Consider the following 22,553-nt stretch of genomic DNA (forward strand, 5'->3'; position numbering starts at 1 on the left):
TTCTGTTTTATTCTATATTGATGATATCGATCCGAGGCTTATTAAGCCTGGCATGCTGTCGGTATGTCCGTATAAAAGTTTCCACGCACATGGAATTTTTTCATAAATTTTTTAATAATGTGATCTCTGTTGTTCGGGGGTTGATTTCCAATTTGTGAAAAATTCCATTCCGTACAAAATTTGAAAAATTTCTCATCGCATCAGATTTAAAAAATTCGAAATGTTCAACTCAGTATATATGCGCAGGAATTCATGTGATTTCTAAAGAATCATTTTCTACGTGTGGAATCTGAAGATCGGTTAGTATATGGCGGGCCTGAACACCTCGAAATGACAGGTTCTGCCAGATTTTGTCAGCTCCCTCAAATCTTTTCAATAATTTCAATTGTTTTTACTAATATTAATAAGTATGAGAATGGGGCAAATAAGTTTCTTTATCTTGAAATAGTATTTTATGATAAAATCGTGAGAAGCAACGAATTCCTCGTAAGTAGCCACATCCACCACGACTTATGATGTATTTCACACTTGTACTTGTTTGTGCAAAATTCACCATGAACAAAGATCATTATTTATAGAGCTACCGTGGATGTCCGATGTGAGATTCCTGAAAACCTATAAACGTTTCTTTCCTTATATATTTCGTGTCGTACGAATAATTTTGTACTCAACTTTATCATCTGGATCTAAAATTGTGAACTGCTGAGGAGAAATAGGACTTCTGAGAATTCGGACACTTGTCGTATTGTAAACAGTAATTAGGAATGCTCTTTTTAATGCAGGTATTCTGAAACTACCCTCTATTTTTTATATCCTTGAGTAAATTGAATTGGTAAGTGAGTAAGTGAATTACACACACGCATATACACAATGATATATACAAGCACACAACGATATATGTTCTTGTATCATTAAAAGTTGACGGGCTGTTGCACAAATTACCGCGTTGCTTTCGCGCTGATGACACCACCGCTTACTTGACAGTCACTCCAAATAATTAAAAATATAGTATGTAATGTATAAGGTAATTCTGGCAAAATTTAAATCTTCTAAAAAATGTTTAGTTGTGCCTCCAATGACGTTCAGATATTTTTATGTACGTATACCTGCGAGATGAAAAAATTCACTTTTGTGTAAGCAGGCTTTTAGCCGAAATTATAAAAAAATATCTCAAAATCAATGGGATCCCTCTATGAATATTTTTATACAGAAGAAAAATTTTGTGAATGTTACTTTTTCACTTAGTATTAATATTTTTTAGTTTCTGCACAAACAAAATCGTTAAATGTTATAAGTTACGCCCACAGTTATGAAAATATATATTAATTCCATTGGTGGTACCTCGAAAAAAATTGTCAGGTGATTCCAATTTTAAGAAAATAATATTTTCATGATATGCTAACATATCAACCTGGCCGAACGAAGTGAATCATTTTTTTACCTCGAGACATTTAAAACTATTGGAAAGAAAAAAATTATTATATGGAAAAAAAAAATTATTATTAAAAACTATTGGGAAGACCTATAGATGTTTTTCCTTCAAGCTCAAATTTTGAAAGAATTACTTTTTCATTATGTATTAACATAATCACTTGTGACTCTGAGGAAAAAAATATATATTTTTTCAATCACCCTAATCTAATTACATATATTATATTATATTGTAGGGGAGACCGGGGCAAAACGGAATACCTAAGGAAATATTGAACTTTTCAGAAGTTTGGGAAGCTTTGTCTATTTTTTATTCCCAAAAACTAAGAAATTTACTGGAATTCTTTTCAATTAAAAAAAAAACTTTAATAAAAAATTTAATTATATTATTATTTATATAATATGATATAATACTTTAATTTAAAAAAGATTTGAATTCAATGCACCTTGGGTGCATTTTGAATCCGTAACCGAGTGCTTCCGACTTACCGCTGTAAGCGTTGAAAACGATCTCAGCGCTTACATAGCGCTCAAACGTAAGTCGAGCGCACGCTGTGAGCGCTCTCAGCGCTTACAACGCTCTAAAGTATGTCGGAACGCAGGGGCCGGGTTGAAATTCCGAACGGTGAGAAATCAGAAGGCTCAAAAGTCCGAAAATCTCGCTAGTGCGGTATATCTATATATTTCGAGTCCCAGCTAGATTTTCGGACTTTTGAGCCTTCTGATTTCTCACCGTTCGGAACTTCAACCCGGCCCCGGAACGCACCCTCTGTAATTCAATTAAAAATTAATGATATGAATAATAACGAAGATTGCCAATGTTTATTTTGTAAAAATTTGTATTCTTTATCTACTGAATCATGGATTCAGTGCCAAAATTGTGCAGAGTGGACACATGAACCATGTGCAGGTGTAACCACACATGATGGTCCGCAAACATATATCACTTCCAAAGTGAAAGCGTTTTTGCACAGATATACAAAAAGTATTTGTATATCTGCGATTACTGTCGTAGACAGTAATCTGCGAGGAAGTGATGTAAAAAAAAGAGAATTTAAAAAAACTGTACGTAATATCGGACATTCAGTCTTGACTAATTTTCATCCCCCCGTGTAAGAAATTGCCAGGGCAGCCTTATTATGAATCGGGGCCTTACAGGGCCTAGATGTGGATGCCCTGTCATGAGTTACCATAGCATTGCCACATTAGGACCCGAACAGGTAATGCTAAGGCCGCCATACTTATTTAAAATATGGCTCACCTGTGGCAACCTTTTAAGGGCCTAGTCGGCAGAAAGAACCGGAGCCTTGACTATTTAGATATGATATTTTCAAGGCAACCATTCAAGGACCTAGTTGGGCTTCGCTAGGGTTGCCTTGATTAAGGTAACTAGTGTACTGCATGCTAGTCCAATGAGTGCTAAATTTTCAAAACGCTTTTAGACCAAGTTTAATGTACCGATTAAATGTATTGTTAGTGGATTTGTATTACCGAATATCTTATTAAGATGTAAAAATATTAAAAACGCTAGTTTTCCAAAACCATCAACTGATAAATGCAAATTTCCATGCTGACACATTTTCACTGGTATTTTTCAAAGAATTATCTGCGTTTTTTGATCGATTTTATTGCAACAAGTCTCATTTTGTTCGTCAACTGGTCCTCTATGAATCCACCATGTAGTTGTCTTTTCAACTTGATCGTTTCACTGTTGCAGCTAATTGTTCATTACATGAAAAAACTTTTCCATTCATAATTTCTGAAGGAATGAGTTTAAAGGAAAATCTACGTGGTGAATTCGTAGAGGATCAGTTGAGGAACAAAATGAGACTTGGTGCAATAAAATCGGTTAAAAAATACAGATGATTCTTTGAAAAATACCTGTGAAAATGTGTCATCATGAAAATTTACATCTTTCAATTGATAGTTTTGCAAAACTATCATTTTAAATATTTTTTCACGTTTATAAAATATGCTTGAATACATATCTACTAACAATAAGTTTAATCGGTACGTTGCACTTGGTCTAAAAGCGTTTTGAAAATTTAGCACTCATTTTACAAGCATGCAGTACAGGAGTTACCTTAAGTAATTAAATTCCGATTCATGTTGAAAAAGAAAAATTGAGCATCAATGTTTGTATAAAAATAGTACTTATATTAGAAACTTCGATAAATATTTACCGAAACTTGAGCGTTTTTTCTTCATACTGATATATTCCAATAATTATCGTTCAATGAGTAATAATAAATTAATAATAATTATTAGTATAAAAGCATAACTTTTGAAATTATCAGTATAAGGAAAAAACGTTAAAATTCCTAGTGTATCTACCCATTTATAGAAATGTCCGTACATTTATATTATTATTATTATTATTATTATTATTATTATTATTATTATTATTGCATTACATTATTATTGCATTACATTATTATTGCATTACATTATTTTATAAATTAATCTCTATTTTTATGTACGGTGTATGGTGAAGTTCAGTTTTTGTAACTTCACCATACGGGGATTACGATTTACCTGCATGAAGATTCTAAAATGCTGAATATGTGGCTATTCTTGTAAAATTATTCCTATCTGACGATAGCCTAGTGGTAACGTGCTCATGCAGGTAAGTCGATGGAAGCGAAGATGAGAGGTTCGAGTCCCGGTGATGGTGAAATTTTTCTGCGTAAATTATTATTAGGAAGATAGGAATTGGTTGAATAAGGCTAAATACGATCGGAAGTCAATTAAGTAATAAATAATTTAATATTTTTTAAATTATTTAAATCTTGACATGGCTCCAACAGGGCTACCCTAAAAGGCCCTGACTTATTTATCCCGTGAGGCCCTTGTAAACGAAGTGTGACATCCCTTCCGAGGGCCTGATCGGGGTCCCGATTAGGACCCTAATTATGTTAGGGAAAACTAAGCAGGGCCTCATCGCAGCCTTAATCAAATTCTTACACGGGCCTCCATAATCATACAAAACATTTATTCCAATTTCCTCACACTTGTAATACTTCCAGTACAGTAAATAAAGTTCGAAAATTATTTCTTTATAATGATCAATGAATCTTCAACAAAAAATAGATATAGTTGCACTTATCGAAAATTCACTTCATAGTCCGGTCATCGAAGAAGTTGATGTATGCACGCACGCACGCGTATTCCTTACAATCGTATTTTTCAGTTTCTATTTGTCCGTGCAAGCTCCCTTTATGATATTTTTCATTTTTATTTTTTCAACTTTTGCGCAGGTGTAATGAAGCTTGCTGCATTATATCGACAAACGTCGTTTAACCAGGGTTGCAGTGAAAAGGGGTGAAAAACAAATGGATCGAAGCTCTCAACAGAGCCGAGTGATGAGCTCTTTTTGTTCCACTCGTTTTTTCAGTCAGTCGTGTTTTTTTTCCGCTTCCTTTTTGCTTGTAGATTATAGCTATCGGAAAATCTCGGCGGGAGAGTCTGAAATTTGTAATACCAACGACAGAATTTCGATGAGCCGTTTGATTTTTTAAAAATTCATCAATCTCTCTACTGTGAATTTCGAAAAAAGCTTTTAATATAGCATGGGAGGTTGAGGTCAATATTTTTTTGCGTCAATATTTATTCCAACCCACCTCCGTCGTAAATATTTTTCTCTCGAAACCTGAACCCGCTATAGGATAGATTCGTGTCAATATATCTCCACTATAGTGCAATTCCTTTCAATTTCAGTGTTCCGAGAAGCGGTGTGTTATCAACTCAGAGACGAAGATAAACTGTCTACGCTTAACGATTTATCCAATATCGAATAAAACAGAAAGACATGAAGAAAAACGTTGGCAAAAAAATAAACAAACAAAGAAAACAGAAAAGTAGCTCGGGATCTTGTTTCATTCACAAAAAGAGTGAGGCAAGCTACAACGAGGGTGGTAATTAAAGACCCCTTTGTTTCTGTCTCGGCACTTTCCCCCCACAAGGGAGGGCACCGTTTTTCTCCATTTCTTTTCCTTCCCCCTTTTTCATGAAATATATAGAAATAATCATAGTACGCTGATACAAAACTCAATGAGAATCTAGTACCGACCTGCCCGAGCCAAAACATACCGGACAGTGGACGTGAAACGTTGTTGGAACATAGAAGCCCACCGATGTGAACTCATGCAGTTGGTACTTGAACGTAAGGGTGGAAAAAAAATTGCGATGCTTTTATTTTGCGGTTCTGAGGCCGGACCGTCTGTCTTTTTTTATCGTTTTTTTTTTTTTAAATAACCATAAGTAAACATTTGAACACGAGTATGTATGTGTGTGTCAAAGAAATGAGCTGTAATAAAATAACTGTAATTGAACGTTTTCTATTGATAATAACCACCTTCCAATCGTCTCTTCCACTAAATAAAATGTTACAATACTTTCGAGATTTCATTATGAAGTAGGAACCGTAGTGTTTTCGAGCCACATATTTTTTTCTCTTTCGTCGAATATGCAGTAATATTAGAACTCGTGAGGTTGCTAGAACTTTCCCTCAATTAGTGAACCGTAGTTTCAGACTTTTAATGCTCTGGAGACTAAACATTCATCAAGAGCAAAAGTATTTCTATTTTTTTTTATAAAAACAAGTTTAAAGTGGAAAGAAAAATATCCAATCCGGTAAATGAATGAGGATACGATTATGGTTTTTTGTCTGAGGATTCTGATTTTTGATAGTATTCCAATCACATTTACTTCAAAATGTTCTAGACAGATCTGGAAAAACCGCGCGGTAGACAGATCATAGAATGTCTGGCTTAGAATGTCTCATTTTTGTGTATATATATTCACGAACCCGTAAACCGAAGAACTGAGAGGATCGACCACGTTCCATTTCGGTGAAACTACCCTCGATCTGTTCTGCGTGTATAAATAGGGCGTTCCACGCCAAATTGAACGGTTTGAAAAATTGTTATTTTTTGTTGTGCTCAAAAAATCTTTCTGTTAAATTTTGTCGAAATGTTTTTGATCCACCATATTAGATTTGCCATTTTGAATTTCCAAATTTTGCGGGCAGAGTTTCAATCAGCGACCCCGAAAACCCTGGAGTACGAAGTTTTGAGCCGATTGTACGTAAGGAAAAATATGTGCCCCAGAGGGTTAAAAAAATCATGAACAAAAAACTAAAGAAAAGCGATTCTTTTAAAATTTCGACATTCTATAAACAAGTAATCGAAAAAATCTTAAAATGTACAGGGAGCTTTTTTGGAAAACACTAAAATGTATCAAAAAAATTGCAAAAATATATATAAAATCTACCAAAAAATCGATTTGGTGTGGAACGTTTCATATAGATTACTCTATGTAAATGAGAGGCATTTCTTACCAAGTCAGCCAATTGAACCTTACATTTTTTAATTAGTCCAATTTTTTTGTATCGTACTTTTTGAGTGCAAAAACAAAAATATAATCAACGGATTATTTTTTTATTTTCATTAAGATTGTTATTCTGTAACAAGTATTCGGAATCTCTTTAACTCGAATAGAGTATGGTTTCTAAAATTATTACATTAGTTATTACATTTTTACATAAGTTATTATAACATAATAAAGATAAATAAAAAAATTAGTTGTACCTTGTAAATTTCGAACAAAACATGTTTCAATCAAGTTGAACCGATTCCGAAACCTGGTTACGCTATTCATACTTCGAAAAGAACCGTATGTGAGGTATTCAATTGCATAACAACGAAAGAATACAGAATCAAAAAAATTACGATGTTTTGACTGTGCATTTGATTGGTTAATGGCACTGCTTTGACAGCATGGCGGTACTGGGCTTGTATAACTCCATTTTGTATTTCTAGAGAGTGTCGGACGGGGACGACTCGTGGCTTTTGAAGAAATACATAGAATAGAATTGAAAGGTGGAAAAAAAGTACATCATTTAAGGAGGTTGAAGCGTGTCTTATGTTAAAACTATTTTCCAACTTTGCACATTAAAATTTTTTAAACAGAAAGCTTAAGACAGTATTAAACTTCTGGCGAGATATGCCGATGATTCACCGTCGTGAAATTGAGATATTTATTGTTCAAGTTTGCAATTTTTTGAAAGCTTCCACAAGAGCCCATGTTTAACCTTGTCATTTTCGACAATGAATATCTCGATTACTAGGCGGTGAAACCTCTTCAAATTTTTCACACATAGTTGAGCGCTATTCAAGAAGATTCACGTAAATTTTCAATTCATTATTTTGGAATAATAAAATCTAATGTATTTTTCGTATGATGTCCTATATATATCGCTTCAACTTCCTTAAAAAAAAACACGATCATAAAAAAATTGAAACGTTGACCAGGAACGTCCGATCGATAGTGGTTTCTACAGCTTTGAACTGATGTCTTTTAGGCTTCAAATTGGTCAAAGCTTCTTTGCACTTTTTTTTATTAACCAATATTTGTAATATCTTGGAATCGTCAATTTTGTTCTTCAATCTAAATGGTACAAGAGTCTACGACGAAAACCGCGTACGATATTAACGCGGCCAAAACATGGTTTTGTCATTTCATGACGAAAAAATTCGGTTCCAGTAATTTTGCGCGTAACAAAGAGCATGAGCGATTTTTTTAAAATGTCAAAACTTAGCCGACGTGCATAATAGCAATCAGGATCATTTTTTTTTAACTTTCGTATGACTGCGGTCAGGTCAAACGCTGTGAGAAAAATTTCTGATATAGGTATTTTCGAGTTTAAGATAATCGTGTCTATCGATTTGATGCAGTTTCCGGCCGTGTTGCTATGGGACGAAAGTGTTGGTCGTGGGCTTTCGTACTAAAATGCGAGTGAAAATGAAATCTGATGATAATTTTTTTTTGGTTTCGCACTCAATACAAAGAAATATTTTTAAAAAAGGCCGATACTGCGGTCTATACTGCGGACTAGCAAAGCCGAGGTTTCACTGGTCGGGGCGGGCATTCAAAACATAAACAAAAAGTAAAAAAAACACACACAACAATATCACACAATAATACAACAATATTATTAGTACAAATAAATAATTCGCTGATAAATGTCTGATTTTACGTCCCATGATAGTTAACAATTTCTATGTGAATATTTCCCGCTATACTTGACAATTTATATGAATATATGCTTTCCTATGAACCTGGAATCTGGAAATACAACATTATTCCGGACGACCATATTCATTTTATTAGTCCGGTTACATTATTTTCTGTTTTCGCATCTGGACGAACAAATGTATGTTATTCGTCCAGGTTCATGGCAGTATAGCGCATAACATGATGAAAGCTACGCTATTGGGATCCAACATGTAGGCGGGACCTATTCAAAATGGCGCAGAAAAGTACCAGTGACATATGAATATCTTTCATGTGTCACATTCATTTTCTGTCAAAATGTTCCTAAGCTTAGAAAATATTTGTGTTTGGGCAGGTACAAATCCTGCCCAACGTAATGTTGTTAAAGGCGAACGGGTGTTAGCGGCTCATTACATAATTAAATGCGATTTAAACTATGAAAATGAATCAAGTGACGAAATCAGTAACGTGTTTATAAACCTCTTATACAATACGTGGGAAATTTTTTTTTCCCGGTGGTACGCGTGAAGAATAATTTGCCGGGTGAATTTTTACAGTTTCATACAAATTTTCTTGCAATTGATAAGAATTTACAGAAGAACACGTATCAACTGTCTACTCTCGTGCCTCCTTTTTCTGTTTCCACCCTCGGCCACCAGATGTCATGTCTCTTTATGTTGGATCCCAATACGCGCCCGCTCGAAGGAAATAATGATGCTTGGCAACGAATAAACAAAATCATGTAGCGTAGCTTTCATCATTCATGTTATGCGCTATACTGCCATGAACCCGGACGAATAACATACATTTGTTCGTCCAGATGCGAAAACAGAAAATAATGTAATCGGACTAATAAAATGAATATAGTCATCCGGAATAATGTTGTATTTCCAGATTCCAGGTTCATAGGAAAGCACATATTCATATAAATTGTCAAGTATAGCGGGAAATATATTCATATATAGAAATTGTTAACTATCATGGGACTTTAGATCAGACATTTATCAACGAATTATTTATTTGTACTAATAATATTGTTGTATCATTGTGTGTGTGTTTTTTTACTTCTTGTTTATGTTTTTAATGCGCCCCCCCCCCATGATTGCTAGTAATTATTGAACGTACTTTCGGCTACGGGATCAAGAAAAATAGTATACAACCCACGGCCTAAATGTTGGATGCCAGGAAATCCAATTTTCGGGCCTAGGGTCGTAATATACTATTCCAAAAATTTTCAAAAATTTTCAATAAATTTTCAAACAAACCACTTTTCGAGATTTTCCTGTTGCTTCCTCATAAATAAAGCTATGTGACGATAAAAATTTGTTTTTTTCAGTTTTCAATGTCAATGTGCTCAAAATATCCAAAAACATCAAAAAATCATATCTAGAAAAGATGTCCAGATGTGCGCGCGCGCGCGCGCGCGCGTGTGTGTGTGTGTGTGTGTGTGTGTGTGTGTGTGTGTGTGTGGCACCACTGCAAAATTCAAACGCTTATAACTCGAAAACGATTTGAGATACAGGGCTACCGCACAGATGCTAATCTATACAAACTTTTCATTCTCTGATAATTTTGTCAGAATTTGTAAAAAAATATGAATCCTACGACATTTTGAAATTTCTAAAAAAAGGGTGTCGTCGCTTTAACTTCTGGAAATTTTTAGATTTATTACTAATTTTTTTTTTTTTTTATAAATAGGTTATCATAATGGGAAGGTTGGTATTGAATTTGGGAAATATCGGTTGAGCGGTTTAAATTCTATGATTTTCGGAATTTTACGAAAATATGAGTTTTTCGAAAAATTTCACTATAATTTGAACAAATTGCTTTCCTAAGCTTTTAGAACAATGCTTAAAGCTTCCTCTATGAGAAAGTCAAAATGAAAAATATAGCACCTCATAAAGTAAGCTTTGAACACTGTGCATCTTGACGATCTTGAGGAAGCAATTTGCAAATTTCAATTTTTTTTTCTCGAAAATCGCGAAAAACATGAAAAGTGAAAACATTGAAAAGTGGCAGAAGCACTACGCAAAAAATATTTTATTAATTTGAAATTTTGGGAAAATTACTTTTTTTGATGTACTAACGATTTCCGTTGGAGCTCTGAGACAAAAAATATCCGTTTTTTTTTGCATCATCCTCTTACGTATGTTTATAAAATAATTGGCATAATAAAAAAAAAGCTATTGTATCGCATTGAATCTATCAATAGAACAGCAGGCAATGTCGTCATATTATGTTTCGCAACATACTTCATGCGGACTATTTCCCTGACCCCCACCAATTTTGTTAATTTATTTTTACCTGATTACTATGGGTCTAAAAGACTCCTAGAATTTTTTTTCAGATTTTTCTGCACAGCCCTTATTGAAAAAAAAAATCCGAAATAAGCCCCTTTTTGAAAATCTGAAAAAATTCCCAAAAATCTATGATTGTATGCAAACCATTTTGAGCCCAAAGTGTAAGTACGATTTTTTCTGTATGTTTATGGGCTACTAACGTCAAAAAAATTCGGAAAATATTGAGAACCATTCACTTCGGACCGATAGTTATTTTTTTACCCCAAACGAGTTTCCTTCACCATTTACGAATAATCAAATGAAAATGATGGATTTTGAGCAGCTAGTATCTACGAATATTCGGAATTGATCGTAATGAATTTCGAAATTGGCCCATACCGAATTTGGCGTATAATTTTTATTTGAATTATTGTAAATTGTAAAAGAAATTAGATTTGGGTACCAAAATATTCAACTATCGGGCGGGAATGAGCAGTTTTGATTTTTTCCCGAATTTTTTTAGCGCTAATAGCGCATAAACACACTGAAAAAAACGTACTTCCACTTTATTGGGCAATAGTTCAAAATGTATAACCACGGATTTTCGGGAATTTTTTCAGATTTTTAAAAAGAAGCGTTTTTTCAAATTTTTTTTTCCCCCAATAAAGGTTGTCCAGAAAAATCTGAAAAAATTTCTGGGTGTGTTTTAGACTCATAGTATTCATGAAAAAAAAAAATTAATCAAATTGGCAGGAGTCAGGCAAAAGGTCCGCTGGTTTGACATGGAATAATTTATATATTTTTGAAGTTAACATGTCGTCAGGATATTTTTTAAATATTATTTGAAAAATAGGGAGTTGAAAAAAAATCATCGATTAAAAAAAAATATTTCTTATTGGACATTAATGAAAAAAATTTGAAAAATCTCAATAAAGTCCTTTCAATGCACAGAAAATTATTTAAAAAATCCAAACTAATTTTAAAAATGTGATATTCACACGTAGTTGATTAGCCGTGGAGTGCCCTATAAGTATATATATGTAGATGCAATAGAGAATGAGTGAAGCCCCGCAGATCAGCCGCAAACAAGAAGAGGGAGGGAAGGGCAATTTGGTCTTGCTCAGCATTTCCAGCCGGTCGGATCCTTGCAAGCACCGAAAGCACAACTCCTTTCTGGATTCCCAACCAACTTTCTATCTCTCCTCTCTCTTGTCTCTCGTCTCTTGCTTCGCCTCGCCACGCGTTTCAACACAAGTTTGATTCAACCGCAACACTCGCAAGCAGATGCTACTCTATATTCGTATCTTCGAGTTTCCTCGTCGATTTACATTTTCTTTTTTCACCATGTCTTTGCTCTCCTGTTCACCTCGCTTCCTCTTTCTTGACTCCACCTCCCCCATCGAGCAAAGAAAACCGACGTCTCGTGATTGAGTTTCAACCTCGATATGATCGATGTATCCTCGTGAGATGAGCTGAGAAAGAAAAATCTCTTTCAAGGATGGAAAACAAGATCGGGCTCCTTGAAGAAATATAACGAAAAAAAAAAAATCGAAATTCTACGACGATCAAATATTTTATAAAATTCGATAATATTTTCTTCGAGTCACAACTTACCAATACTTAATCAGGAAAAAGTCGTTTTTTTTGCAAAATGTATAGTAATCAAAATAATACTTATTTTGAAAATAAAGAAATTTGAAGTATAATTCAAACGCGTGATATGGAAGCATAGTTTCACAAGCGATGAAAAAATCAGTCCCTTGAATTGGGTGTGGATTCAAGACTATCTTTTATACTGGTGATAGGTCAAGAAATGAGAAAAAACATCTTCACCCTTGGAGCATTTCTCGTAACTCTCAAAACGTCGAGCGAATGAGGGTCGAAATGAAAAGAAGGAAACTATGAAAACCCGTGTCCTAGAGAAAAGAAAAGAAAAGTGACCGGATGAGAAACGGACGTTTAATTTTTACAGAGCGTGTCATGTTTTACACGTGTGTGCCAGAAGACGGTTTTTGAATTCAGTATGGTATGATGGTACATATACGTGTAATAACTAAAAGACGGAAAAATAGAGCTGAGTCATTTTTTTCACTTTTATGTCAGGGGTTTTATACAAAAGCCGTCTCAGTGAAATGTTTACAGTTCTCTCTTTTTTCACTATTTTCTCTCTCTTCCTCTTGCCATATTTCATTTGTGGTTCACAAGCTGCATCTTTTCTTCGCACAGTTCCAGAGTTTTTATTCTGCTCTTCATTAATGCGCATTCATTGTACGCGTATACATACATGATCTCCTTTCCAACCATTCATTTTTCTTTCTAATGTCACATCACCACTCCTTTATAACGGATCAATCCTTTCAGCGATATTTTGGTTGACAAGGTTAAGCTATCAGTTTTAGGGAAACTAAGATACAAACTATTTTCATATAGATTCGACATTGTTCATATATAGTCAGAAGATGGGTTTTGAATTCGGTATGGTTCAAGATTATGCCAATAATCTATTGTAGCCACGTTAACTAACCAGCATGCATAACTTCCATTTTATTTAATTGGCATTGACAGTATGGACCGAACCGTTTCAAATTTAAACATTGGGTAATACAAAAGTGCTATAAAACTTCCCATATGCATTCAATAAAGTATTTTCTATACTAGTCCGTTGACTCTCTCCGGTTTCAAGTCAAGATTCACGCACTATATTTGCAGCAAAAAAGTACATAGTTTTAAGGGAGGGTCCTGCTTTTGAAAGTCAAAAAAATCGATTGTTATCGGGAATGTTTTTGGATCGACGGAAATAACTCATCATAGGGAACTTTTCGGTATAGTTTCAAGGATATTTCAAGAGTACAAAAATATTTTTTTAATGTGAGAAACACTAATTTGTACATGGTTTATGTGTTAGATCTGATTGTCGAAGTTTCTCAGCTGCCTACAATATGGAGATCGTAATTATCGTCTACAACAGAAATTCCTAATTCTTTTTCCATTTTCATTTATTTTTCATCCATCTAAATCTATAAAAACAGGAAAAAATTGCGAAATTCTATATTTGCAGGACGTTAGAGTGTTGCAATTTTTTTCATTTAGAGAAGCGTTTTTTTTCAAACTCGCTAAAAATATAGAATTTCGCAATTTTTTTTGGGTTTTTATAGGTTTAGATGGGTAGAAAGAAAATCAATGAAAATGGAAAAACAATTTGGAATTTTTGTTGCAGACAATAATTACGATCTTCACATTGTACACAGTTGACAAACTTCGACACTCAGACTTAGCGCATAAACCATGTACAGATTAGTATTTCTCACATTAAAAAAATGTTTTCGTATTCTTGAAATATCCTTGAAGCTATTACGAAAAGTTTGTAAAAACATTCTCGAAAACAATTGATTTTTTTGACTTTTTAAAGCAGGACCCCCCTTAAAAAGAAAATGATATCCAAAATTGAGATGCTCCTGCAGGTTGCTGTTTTTTTTTTGCCGCAGTAACTTTTGCCACAAGACAAATTCGAAAATATTCACTTGTGTATAAAATTCACTATTTTAAACGCCCCCCCCCCTCCCCCACACACACATATGGATATGTATTATACAGTTAGTATGACAACTATATTCAGGATATTTGCTTTCATAAACAACTGTTCCATGGCGAATATATCTTCCTTTCGAAACATCTGATAGCATGGTAATTTCCTGATTATCGATGTTTTAGAAAAAAAAAAATATTCAACATGCAGTTTTTATATTACATAAATGCAAACGTTCTATGATGAAAATATGTAAGAAGTTTGAATACAATTATACGTACGTGAAACAATCTGACTATCTCGCACTTTTTAATCCATTTCTCAGATAGAAAACAAACCCTCCAATTGCACTCTTTATTGTCCATAGTATTACGAAGAAAATTTTAAGTTCATGCAAAATCCGTTTTTTTCGCTCACTTCTTCTTCTCTCGCTGTCTTTTTTATTACTGCTTCTGAGGATAACTGACCGCTACGCTTGTCTCGATGGTTGAGAGGAATTTAACCAGTATCAAATAGTACCTAGTACTCATCACCGTGTTTTTCCGTAAGCACAGAAAAGACGATGTTATTGAGACTTTTTTAGTTCATCGATTCAAAGTGCGTCTATGATCCGGATTTGCGAAAAAGTTTTCAACCTATTACAAGGACCATTTCTATATAAAATATGAGTAGAGTTGCGAACATAAACTGTTTTCATTTCGCGTTTTCATCCTCCATATGCAGATTAACCCTCTGTGCTTTTCCGCTTGCCGCTCCTCAACCACTCTCCATATATTCGCAGAGGTCAGAAGCCCTTAAAAGGCCTGAAAACATCGGATGGGAACAAATAGCCGCACAGACGGACGAATATATTTATTTATTTATGTAGAAACCTATACGTAACAGCGGGTTTGCACATGCTAGCTCTGAATGTAGTAACGTTATGATTTTGTACCCCCTGCTCGATCGTCTATCCTTAGTTACCGAGGCTTCCCTTCTCGTTCTGCTTCTGTTTCATAGAGCACACCAACGAAACCATCTCTTCGTTCAACTTCCGCATTTATTTATTACCGTATACTCTGTCGCACACTCCCACGGAACGTTTATATACATCTATACGTACGTATATACATACATAAATATATACGGCTTATAAAAGAGCTGCGACGGCGAAACGACGAGATAAAATTTAATTTTTAACGCTCCACTCGCTAACACACAACTCTTCCTTACACCTCCTGTATCCTCCACCTGGTTCATGATAAATTACGTTTGGGATGATACGCACGATGAAGGAAAAAGGAAAAGGAAAGACGAAATGGGGAGTTTCACACTTGGGAATTCGACGATCGAAAAAATATCGTTTGTGTATCGTTGTCAAACTTTTATCAAACAGTGACTCTAATTGACTGCTTTCCGTTGTGTTTTTTTTTTTTTCAAACTTTTTGCCTTTTTTTATTTAGTTCCTGCAAAGATTGAATTCAGGAAGGGCGTACAACTCGAGACACGATTTACTGAATCAAATAGGAATAGTAAAGGAATGAGGAGCAGGCTACTCTTTGGTGGCGTCTCAGAATTCGAGGCAAAATAGGGGATAAAATGAGAGGAAGAACGAGAGGTTGTGAAAGGAGAGATACGCTTCGAGGGATTGCTACAGAGGCCAATTCGTCCGCGTCCAAGTTCGAACTTTTCCATTACAGTTCACAAAACCGAACCAACCCCTCCATTCATCCGCTGTCAGCATTCACCTACCTTATACTCTCTAAGATGCTCTAGCTTCATTTACTCTCAGTCTACTGGGAATGAGGAGACTGAATATATAGTCTAATGACGATTCAAGTTGATTGATATAACATATGATTACCGGTTTTAAGTCCTATTTTATCATTTACTGGAACAATTGAAATGAACTCAAAGAAATGCTTAATGATGATGGGCATTTTTTATCATTTAAAATGAGGATTTCGCTACATTTTTAATGACGAAAATCCCTTAAAGAAATTTATAATAGTTAGGAGCTACAGTTGCCATCGATATTAATTTCCATGAACTATAAGTATTATTCTATCGCTAAATCGTCATACCCAACGATTAGCTGAATATATTTCCTTGCAACAAGGGACAACAGGACGAGGAAAATTGAAAAAAATGCGATTATTTTTTCAGATTTTTTGCTGGAACAGTTCGTCCATCAGAACGATCAAAAACGCCATGAGGTCATAAAACTAGTATGTTCGTGTACATAAAAAAGGCGCGGTAGGGCTCGCGATGGCTCATTCTTTTAATGCTTGGTATCGAGCTGCTATCGCGTTCCTTGGTTCGAGAAATATCAATTTGTTTGACTTTTGTATTCTTCATAACGAGAAAACATTAAAGCACCACTCACAACTGAATTATGCCTGGTTAGAAATTTAATTTTCTATAAATAATTTCGATTTTCCGGCGTATTGTTTTGAAAATTGAAAGCATCAGGTATCCGTAAAATAGTCTGGAATGCATTATCGTACTAGCGAATCGTATTATTCTCGTTTCGGATTAATCCCATATAAAACATTGTCGAAGTAATTATGAATCGTTTTTTAAGATAGGCAATCATTGATGTCGTTGAATACTGAATAAATCTCATTAGTACACTCGTAGGCTATTCAGAGAAGAACAGACAGTGAGATGCGAAGTTCATTATTATTCTATAGAATAAATAGCGTGGATTAATTTTATTTTCGTTTCAATTGCTCGAAGTCAACGCTTGTTCCTTGAGTTTACATGTAAGTTTGAATAATAAGAAGTAATAAAAAGAAAAAAAATACGAGACTAGTGAAACAAAAGTCTTTCGCACAGAAATAGACGAGCTCTTAGGGTATGATGTTGCTTGATGTCAGGGAAGATTTATATTTTGTTATGGTTTCATGAGTATAAACCAAAACACGAGCAAAAAACATGGTGAATGTGAAATACCAGAGGTTGTTGACGTAAGCTCCTGTGACTGAATCAAACATATTAATATTTGATCTTGATTTATATTCCATGAGTTTGTAATTTTCATAAAATTTTGGTCAAATTTTCTTGTCTCAATTCTTTCCTGACTATTCCTCTTTACGGAAAAAATTAACGGAGCTACTAATTGACTAAGAATTAATTTTCAGATACATAAATATCGCGTTGAAACATCTCCTTGTATTTACGATTTATAGTGGAAAATATTTTTGAGTATAAACCTTGCCCTGCTTCACTCTGGAGAGCAAACGATTTCAGAAAACACTTTTTCGGAAAGAATTCGGTCATCGAGTAATAAAAGCGAGAATATGTCAGCGCTTCGTCTACGTTGACAGGAAGATATATCACCAAGATTCTTTCACAGCAATACAAAAACAATTGAATTCTTCTTCCGTTTTCGTGTGTTGACCTGAATTTCGTATATATATTCGAGGTTGCTCCACTAGTATTCGTATAATGTGACATTATTTTCTCCTTCACTGTTATATATATGTACAGCCTTAACGATTTTGACTGTGGGCGAATTTTCTCAAGAGGGTGATAATGAAAGAAACAAGAGGGCACTTTTTTCTATCCGCCCATTTTGGAGATCGTATAAGCTGGAGCTGTCCGTTAGTATGTGGTGGCTGCAGCTGCCGAGGGTTGACAAAGTGTGAAGTCTAAAGGATGATGAGAGAGGGTGGTCTTTATTACCTTCCCGGTGAAGAAAACCTCAATTTCTTTCCCCCTTCGGTTCAACCTTGAATAGCGGACGTTTGACGAGAATCCATTTGGAAATACCGTCGAATAGAATTGATCAAATTGATTTCGTCGCGAATCTCTGTTCCCCTTTCAAAATGTTCGACGGGGAATGATTCTCTTTAGAGCAACGTTGTGCATACTAGGTTTTAATGGAGAGCTCGAATATCTGTGTATTCGTTTTGCGTTCGCGTATGCGTTGGCGTTGAGAGTTCTATGGTTCTTCGCACCCCCTGCCCGCAGTGAGCTTCCGAGGGTAAACCACCCCCGAACAAGACAAACTAACCCCCTCGAGGAAGCTATATAGAATATAACATTCGAAGCGTGCTAGCCTAGCATACCCTTGGTTACGAGAAGAAAGGAACAACCGCTGGTTAGAGTGGAATACCCGATGCGGATGCATTCGCTTCCGCTGTGAAAACTTTACGGCCTGTGCTCATTCAGGCAAAGGAGGGAGATGGATGAATTTAGAGAAAGACCAAACAAACAGCATGCCCGAGGTTCGCGAGACCCTCGTATTCATGAGAGATGCTCCAACACGAAAGAGCATGAGAGAAACAAGCATGTACTTCCAATTTTCAACTCTAGGGTGTGGACGCCGAGATGCTTTTAAAAAGCTGAATAGTTGAAAAGTATGTTAAATTTCATACTTTCTATCACTTTTTAATACGGAATCGACCTTATTTACACGAAAATGTTAATAAATGAGTGTAATTAACAAAAACTTTCGAAGATTAAAATGAGATCATTTCTGTACTATATGCTAGCCGAATAAATGCACATTTTTCAAAATTATTTACTTTCAAGTTCAAAACATTCGTGGAAATTGAACGTGACGTAAGTTAACTTTTATCTTAGAATCTGCTATTGAAGTATAGTATATTTATAGTTACAGATTTGTAAAAATTTTCAAAATTTCCAAACAAGTCGATCCAAATACTTGATAAATTCATAAAGGGTCTGTAAAGAAACATATCAGATGTGGTGTGTCAAAATCCCTGTAAAATTGTCATTATGATAATTCGCGTCCTTCGGTTGATGGTTTCGTAAAACTGTCACGCATATTCTTGTAAGTTGAAAAGATCTGATGTCTTACATCAGATCTTATTGAATCTACTTATTGAAACAGCATGCAGAATATAGCTGTATATGTGTATCTGGATTTTCAATTATTTATAAGCATGCATTATCACATTACAGTGTTTTCCGTTTAAGCTGAAGTTGTTATCGTATTTAATCTGAAACAGAATAAATTATAAAATCCAAACCAATAAGTCAGTGGGGGCTAATATGCGTCTTTTTCTTCGTATTTTTTCCAGAAGCTGCAGAGGCGTCTCGAGTATACGTGGATGCCCTGTCCAGGCTGGCGCGTCAGGCACAGCTTGGGACTTGGGGTGGCTCTCAGGATGTTGGTAAGTGAAAATTGATTAGTGCTTAACCGAGGCAGTGATTTGCCGTCGACGAACGAACGTTCTCTGTCTTAAACACTTGCTTGGAACACATATGGTGTCGGCACTGTGAGTCAAAAAAGATATTACAGACCGATCCGTAAGATCCCACAGTCCAATATGTCGCCAAATATGATCTATCATCCGTTCTTGTTGGTTCAACGCCATTTTATTTCTGATATTACATTCTGAGCCCACACAATATAACAACAATAATGTTCGGGGCCTACAGAGCTAGTACATGTTTATACTCCAAAAAAAAATCCAACTCTACACTTTATATATGGAGTTGGATATGTGGAGTATGATGGTATAAGAAATAATGGTTACAGTTCAAATGAGACATTTTGCACAGTTTATGCGTACTTGAAACTTTGCCGGTCCATATATCAGTTATCCATCCCATTTTTTACTTTCTTTTCTTCAATTCTGTTGTTTTGTTTCGTTTAAATGTGTATACAGGTTGAAGAAAATGGAAAGTTTCTCTAATGCTGCTGGGTTGAACTATTACCCGGTCAGACATGTGCTGCCGAGGCAATCCTTGCACGTTTCTAGCATCGCCGTTCGCTTAACTGTCCTTAAGCCCTTCTGCGAAAGCTACCGGCTCTGCCTCTCCTTTTGCGTCTTCCCAGCTCTCTCCTTGCCTCTTTTTTAAATATTTTTTCTAATTTCTCTCATGAGCGTCGACTCCCTAACAGACAACTTGCAGGTCGTACGAAGTTAACAAGATTATAAAGTAAGATGAAAAACAACCTGACAACTCGTATAGCGCGCACATTATGCTTGGTTGGTAAAGTTGACTCACTTACCGTTGGTTTTCTTGACTATTTGTTCGAAAACTTTTCGCTTAGAATATATCGTACATACCGCACTAACTTTTTAGCATGCTATACTACTGAAGTTTCAAAGCCGCTTGACAAATTTTTCCAATGAGGAATTATACTGGCCTAAAGTGTGTTTATGAGGAGGGAATAATAACGAACACCTGCAAAGATACTTTATTATTCTGCCATAAAATAAATTTAAAAAAAATAAAAAAAAAAACAAACAAATTAGGAAATCAATTGACATTTGAAAATTGGAAAATTGAGGAGAAATCAAAATGAAACCAAGTCACTTTCATACATTCTGTATAAGGGGTATTCCATATCAAATGGGTCACCCCAATCTCATCAAGAGGGACCCTTTTTAGAAAGCTGAACATTTTGAGAGGTTTTTGTTTTTCCTGACTACAAACCACAAAAAAACTGACGTTATGGCACACTGTTTTGTGTGTGTTTATGCGGAAAAACTTTCTGATTTTTTTTTCAACCCTTGGAACTTTGAGAACAAGGGTCAAAATAAGTTTTATTTTCTAAATCTTGGGTTTTTATTGCACTGTAGAAAAAATGCATTAAAACATAGATGATGTCCATCTTCTTGACTGTTCTTGAACGTGAAGCAAAAAAATATCGATTTTAATGGGAGGGACATTTTTAATTTTTTTCACAAAATCCTTTAAGAAATTTTGATCAATTTAACTATTTTTGAGACTAGTTTTATCGTGGCAAAATTAATTTTCATATTTTTGTTTTTTATATAATTTTTTTTATCAAATACTTAATATTTTATGGGGTTGAATGAAGAAAATATTTGGATTCAGATAGGTTTTTCAAAAACAATAGAAAAAAATTACAAATCCTCTTAAAATGTCAGCTATCTAAAAAGAGTTTCTCTCAATGAAAAAAAAAATATATTTTAAAATATTTTTTAGTTTCGTCGAAAATTACGCGAAAATCAACGTGGACCGTTAAGGAAGTCGTTTTATTAGAAAGTATGCCCAAAAATCGAAATTTTATTTTTTTACATTTTTAAAATCTAATTATGAGTTTTTAATACATAGAGAATCGAAAAAAAAACGGAAAAACAAAAACTGTGGGGAAAATTGAGCAGTTAAAAATTTGAAATTATTTGTGGAGGTTTCTGACCCTTCAAACGCCATAGCAAAAATTTATAAAGTCATTTTGAGATTGTAAAAATTTGGGGTGGTCCACTTGATATGGAATACCCCATAAATTGTGTGAAATTTCGGGAAAATATGTTGCTCATTTCATAGCTAGGAAATTGAAAATATTACCACCTCCTTAGGTGAAATTGATTTTCTTCTTTTGATTCTTGAAAAGAAATTGAAGTTGGAATTCTTTGATTTATCAAGATCTTCATTTCTATCATTTTCGTTTTACCTGAGTACGTTTTGGAACGATTTTTAAAGCTTAGTAATTGAAGACATTAAATCACTAAAGCTTCTCTATCAATTGGAGCATGAAATAAGAGAGGCTTTGATCACTCCGTTAAAGCAACCACACTATACGTCAGTTTCAATATTGACTTCCACAAATATACTTGAAAATCGCATAGAATTGGAGGATTTTACGAATTATGAAGCGCACAAAGTGCAGTCGTTACTCACGGCTTGTTTTTTTTCTTGTGTCATGGCCAATTATAGTTTATCAAGAACGTATAACTTGAGTTTGTATGCGGGTCTGCTATAGTGTAATGTTGCAGTCACTCCAATCGAGGCTAAGCTCATGCGCTCCATTTCCGACAACTGTATCGTTGCCCTGCTTGCCTCGGCCGTATAGAGCTCACAGAGTGTAGCTATGTCACTCTTGATAAACGATAGAAATAATTTTCATAAATCATTAGTAATGTGAACAGAAAATTTTGTATCTTCAACAACCTTAGCACGGTTGATCGTAGTGATTCTCATTATAAAAAGCAGCTTTGTTTCGAAGTTGTAATTGAGGTTTTCATCATCAATACTAAAGGGGGCAGTTTTATTGAGAGCATTAATTAGACACAGTAGTAGTGCACAGTTTTTTGCTTAAAGCAGCGAGTATGATTTAGTTTTGAGTCAAAGTCCTGGGTAAAGTGTTCATTACATTCCGCATATTTTGTGGGATACAGGAAAAAAATTGTCCACTTTTAACAGAAAAAAAAATATTTCTTCTATTAACGATATTTCGTGAAATGTCAAAAAAAAATTGTAAAAAAACGTGAAATTGCAAAATCCTATAAACTTATATAGTTATTTTTCTTGTTAAAGGAAGAAATTTGAAAAACACT

The 22,553-nt window shown here is 34.7% G+C and overlaps 1 protein-coding gene across 1 annotated transcript in view; it reads left to right on the forward strand.

Moving 5' to 3' along the window:
* IRSp53 (Insulin receptor substrate 53 kDa) overlaps positions 1-22,553 on the forward strand; it is a 205,927-nt gene that overhangs the window by 108,477 nt on the left and 74,897 nt on the right. Inside the window, exon 4 of the mRNA XM_043425960.1 lies at positions 19,320-19,412. Within this exon, the coding sequence (XP_043281895.1) occupies positions 19,320-19,412 (93 nt within the window). The remainder of the gene's footprint in view (positions 1-19,319; positions 19,413-22,553) is intronic.

The sequence above is a fragment of the Venturia canescens genome, chromosome 8 (assembly GCF_019457755.1).
Source record: "Venturia canescens isolate UGA chromosome 8, ASM1945775v1, whole genome shotgun sequence".
Lineage (NCBI taxonomy): Eukaryota > Metazoa > Arthropoda > Insecta > Hymenoptera > Ichneumonidae > Venturia > Venturia canescens.